General features: G+C 44.5%; 1 protein-coding gene across 1 annotated transcript in view; it reads right to left on the reverse strand.

Annotated features, from left to right (window-relative positions):
• Positions 1-716: 716 nt before the first annotated feature.
• Positions 717-5,301, reverse strand: part of LOC104397410 (protein unc-80 homolog) — a gene marked incomplete at its 3' end in the record, with an annotated part of 35,573 nt that continues 30,988 nt past the window's right edge. Inside the window, exons 12-15 of the mRNA XM_010007374.1 lie at positions 4,667-4,935; positions 3,785-4,024; positions 2,628-2,774; positions 717-864 (exon numbers count right to left, since the gene is read on the reverse strand). Of these exons, the coding sequence (XP_010005676.1) occupies positions 717-864; positions 2,628-2,774; positions 3,785-4,024; positions 4,667-4,935 (804 nt within the window). The remainder of the gene's footprint in view (positions 865-2,627; positions 2,775-3,784; positions 4,025-4,666; positions 4,936-5,301) is intronic.

Below are 5,301 nucleotides of genomic sequence, written 5' to 3' on the forward strand. Positions count from 1 at the left end.
ATCAATCCCAGGATCACCCATCAAACAGAGATAGGCATTTTCTTTACAAAAGTTGCTATATAATATTTTTTTATGCTTTCTCTGAAATGCCTGAGATGAGAGGTGGGCTGTGATCTATCATTGTTAGCTGTTGTTGAATGCAGTGACAAAGCATTAATATTTGGTCATTCGTATAGCACCTGGAATACTGTTTCTAATTTTAAAGTAAAACATATATACATATATGCACATAGACACACATACACACACACACTTGTAACTGCAGGCACATGCATCTATGTGTTCATGTTCTTGGACATTCAATGTATTCTTGCTATTTACTGCCTCACCTGAATCACCACAGGGGGTTTCAATGCTCAATTGTATTTCCATTCAGAACAAATCTTGGATTAAACATTCCAGGTGGTGCCTGGTCATGTCATGAAGCAGAAAACTCCCTACCTAAGGCTTAGCTGAATGAAAATATTTTCTTTAAAGAGCCATGAACAATAGGTCTTCAATTTCAGGTGCACTAGGTGATGCAAGATCACTAGGTGAGATCACTGGGTGTTCAAATCTGAAGAGATTCAACTCCCCTGACCCCCACTGGCTGAGGATACAGTCTGTATATTCTGAGGATAGTAATTAATGTGTTTTTTTTTTTAAAGGAAAGGCATTTCTTGTTCCTGATGGTACTGTTATTCAAGTGAGAGTTTCTGACTACCAGCTGTACTTACTGTCAGTGACTGGCTCCATGCAGAATCCCAGTAAAGCATGCAGGAAATCCACCACATTATTGAGAGAGTCCCTGTTCACATAATCCCTCATGGTCTGCCGGAACTGCATCTTATCCAGTTTGTACAGCTTTGTGAGGCAGCTCTGAGCCTGCAATGATATCCATCAAGTCACATCAAAGTACACATTCCAGTTTTGCTCATAGGAGCAGGGTAATTTTTGCTCTTGCTTAGCCTGTGCTTTGCTGTGCTGTCTAAATTAACCTCTCCTATGAGCCAGAAGGTTCAGGTCCTGCAACAGACAACAGGTTCTCTGAAGCAAACAAGGAGACAGTGCTGAAGGCACCAAGAAGGCACCAGTACAGGTCCCACTATTTGGAGGTGGTGGTGAAGTCACTGCCAGCCATGTCTCAAGCCTCTCCTCCTCTCCCTAGCCCCAAGGTAAAATCTCACCGAATATGACTGAAGTAGGAATGTACCACCTCAGTCAAGGCTTGTTCCTTTGGTGAAACAGGTTCTTAGCCTTAGGAATCTGCTTTTCAGCCTCTGGCTCAGGCCCAACCCATTTGATGCACCTATACCTCCTGATCAATTGATACATATGCTACCTACAGCAGGATGCTTAACTTCCCAATAAACTCAGACGTGATTGTCCATGCAGTCGACACAAATGGTGCATGCAAAGCAGTTTGGCCAGACAAATGCACAGAAAATGCAGCAGACTTAGACGGGTAGGAAAATCTCTTTCCATAAATTCAGTGAGTGTGATAAGAACCTCCAAGAGATCTACAGTTTATGCTTAATGTTATGTATAGGCCTAAATGTTTTGCTGGCTCAGGTCCAACACAACATGAAAGCCTAACTGACATTTTGACAAATGCAGTACATGTTTTACCAGTGCTCTGTGCAGAACCTTTCTACTGCTAGCACTGGGACTCTCTTACCCCATCTTGTCCCACTGTGTCAGAACTGATGTTGCTGCAGTCTCCTCAGTACCCAGCAGTCTAGATAACAGAATGTTACATGTTGTGGAGGTAGCCAATCCATCTCTGAGCCATCTAGCTCAGAACCCAGAACCAAACTGTAGCTCTGCTGGCATAGCTCAGGCTAACCATAAGTCACGAAGGAGGACCTGGCTCCCACCCACACCATGTATGGATACAGTGTCAGTTCTCATTACAGTCATGAAAAGTGCTTCCTGCTGGAAGCACAGAAGGTGAGGAGGAGGCATGTGCTGGAGAAAGCCTTTCAAAGGCTCCCTGAGGGAGTCAAATTCTTCTGGATGAAGTAAGATGTCTGGACTACACCTGGGCACTTTCCACTGCTTCATCTTGGGCAAAATAAAAAATGTAAGGAATCAGTAGTGACCATCCACCCTGCCCTTCAACAGGACATGAGCCTTCTACTTCCTTGCAGCATTCTAACATGCCTGCAAGCACAGTGCACTCCAGCTATCAGGAGTTGATGATGCAGCCCAGCAGCACCTAGTTATAATCACTACTGGGAAAACTGGACATAAGTACACCTTAGACTTTGGATATGCAGTCCAGGATAGCGGCACCTCTTGTAAATAGCATACTCTGTTGGGGTATGGTCAGTGTGAGAAGTCACGCACACCAGCTCACACAGGGGATTCTCTCCCATGTATTGTCCCTTCCCAGACAACCCATCCAGTAGGGTGCTCAAAAGTACCCTGGGACTCCCGTGTGCTCTTAGCAAGCCCCAGAGGCTGGAAGGCAACACAATAGCTGAAAAAGTGCTACAGCTGGGCTGTAACACAGTTTGTGAGCTGGGGCAAAGACCAACACGTTTACTGCCAGTACAGAGAAAGCTACAGAGGGTGCAGACAGCAAATCTCAGCAGCTGATGTCAGAAGTACAGGGGGGACACTTTAATGAGCTTTAGTTCTCTTACATTCTCCCGGAATACCTGGTGTCTCAGGCGATCTCCAGAGAGCCCTCGGTGTCCTTCTCCACAACCATAGGCACAACCGAGGGACTTCACAATTTTGATCAGCATTGTGAGTGCCAGCCTATGGGTGCTGAGCGATGGGCCTTCATCCTGAGAGTTACAGAGGGAAAGGCTGCATGAAACCCTGGCACAACCACTGGCATTTTGCTAGCATTTTTCTTTTTAACAAGTTGCTGTCCATTTCTCTTCTCAGACGCTCCATTATTGAGTTGTTACTCTTGAAATGTTTACTCTGATTATTTTTCTGATTTAGGGACCAGCCTTCTCCCTTTCAGCTCCCCTCAAAAGGTCGTGCTATAAATATGAAGCTCCCTACATATTGCTATAAATATTGTTCAGCACTTACTTCAAAAAATTCTGCCCAAACCCCAGAGAGTTGGCTTGCTTGAGCAGAAAGACAAGTATCTTTTTACAATGCATTATGTATTCGCTAATACTAGTTGTGAAGTTGGAGGTTAGCAACACCATCTCTTGGTGAGATCTCATAGCAATACGAAAAATGTATTCTTTCTGGCCATTAGGGAAAACAAACTGTGCTCACACACTGGATTCTGTTTTTTCTTAAAAAGCTATGAATACTAACACCCTTCCTCCCCCCCGTAAAATCATTGTGGTTGAGGGTTTCACACACTTAGAAAAGATATTGAAAATGTCCATACAAAGCTCAAAACTCTGCTTTTGGCAGCTGCTTTGTTGGAGTAGTTACAGTCTTTGAATTCCCAATTGTGTTTCTTGAGTGGAACCCCAAGTGGGGACCATAGCAAAACAAATTAATTTGTGATTGCGGTGCCAAAAAAAAAAATAATTAAAAAAAAAGGATGGAAAAGAGAAGGACAGTTGCATTCACATGCATGCTCTGTCTTAAGAGATCTACATCTTTTTTCTGTATGTATCTAGATCTTTTGTATGCTTATGCATGTATGCTTATATCTAGACCAATTGTATGTATAAAGGGAAGCAAGACAAACCTTTTCTTGTTTTTTGTCATTCTTCTCATATGGCCCTCCTCCTCCACCACCACCACCTCCATCATTTCCACCTCCACCTCCTCCACCACTTCCACCATCTCCTTCCTCCCCTCCATCTCCTGCTCCACTAACTGGCGGAGGCACAAATCCACAAGCTGAACCACCAGAAGCAGCCCCTTTGAGCTGGAAGGATCCTTCACTTGGTCTTTTTTCAGGGGCCTCATTTTCTTTGTTCTCACTCTTCCTCCGAACCTTCTCTACACAGGGCACCACACCAAGCTGAAGTAAGCACTCCACAATGTTCAGTGCCACATCACAAATCCGGGAACTGATGTCATGGTTCAGGACCAAGTAAACAGCCTTCAGGACCACCTGGGGGATTCAAATATCATATTTAAAGTTAGACTTATTTTCTCTTCTCATACTATTTAGTGCCTGGAAATTCCAGTCACAGACCTGAGACTCATTATAGCAGGCACAGTAAAAGCTCAGAATGAAGTACATACAAACCTCACCCCCAAGAGCCCACAATCTAAGTGTAAGACAAGAAACCACAGGCTGAGCACAGTCAGGCAGAAAAGGAAACCATAAGATGAGGCTCACATCTGTGAGCCTGAGAACACTGTGTCAGTGCACCAGGAGCTGTCAAGTCATTAAAGGGAATGCAGAAAAGGTGAGTTTTAAGGTGCCATTAGAAGAAAGGTGCTATTCCATTTTATACTGTTTCGTAAGAAACTTGGCGCATGCCCCAGGAACACAGCCATTGAATAATATCACTTAAGATTTGATGTGTGCATTCCACATGCACATGCGCTCCTTGCAAGGAGTAACAGGAGTTGCAGCATCTCAGAGGAGACTTTTATGATATGCACCAATGTATCTGACTGACCTTTAGGTACTGCTGAGAAAAGTCAAATAAAGAGGTGGAGGAAAAGCCCATCAAAACCCTGATCTCAATGGTACAGCTATAACGACAGAAGAGGGACCTGGCTTTCCTCATTCCTTGCCAATTACCGAGAGATCCAGCATGCCATTCTTGTGGACAAAGTTGTTGGTTCCATCAATGTGATCCGTGTCTTCCAGGCAACTGTAATTGATGCAGGAGTCTGTCAGGCTCCGTGGGAGGTTGGCACATGCGAGCGGTTGATGGGGCATCTCAGGGATAGGCACCTGGTTGCAAAGCTTCCTCATGTGCTCGCTGAAGAAATCTGCATAGCCCACATTGAATGAGGCCAGGGTAGTGTTGAAGGTGGCCACAGTGATGGTGGAGATCTGGGACCGCACTGCAGGGGAGAAAATGGCTATCTGTAAATTTCCATCTCTGGAGTTATGACATGGCAAACTGAGGCTGTCCTTGTTTACAAGGGAGTAGTTCTTAATGCAGCTTGTAATGCTGAAAAACAAGACAGGTTCCTAGTTCCTATCATGGCTACAGGCATAAAGGCATAGATTCATTCCTTCCTTTAAGCCAGTGTAAACTAGAACAACTCCAAGCTTGCTCTTGTAGTACAGTTCCACGGCAGTTTAAGTTAATCCCAGTCAACTGGGCAGTTAAGTAGATCAGGGAGCTCAGCCAACCTAAATCTAATCCAAAAGGGGGATTAGCTTTGCTCCCTGTATTGGTCTGGTGCCTGGTCTTAAAAGCAGCA

The sequence above is a fragment of the Chaetura pelagica genome, unplaced genomic scaffold (genome assembly GCF_000747805.2).
Source record: "Chaetura pelagica isolate M959 unplaced genomic scaffold, ChaPel_1.0 scaffold240, whole genome shotgun sequence".
NCBI classification, from domain to species: Eukaryota; Metazoa; Chordata; class Aves; order Apodiformes; family Apodidae; genus Chaetura; species Chaetura pelagica.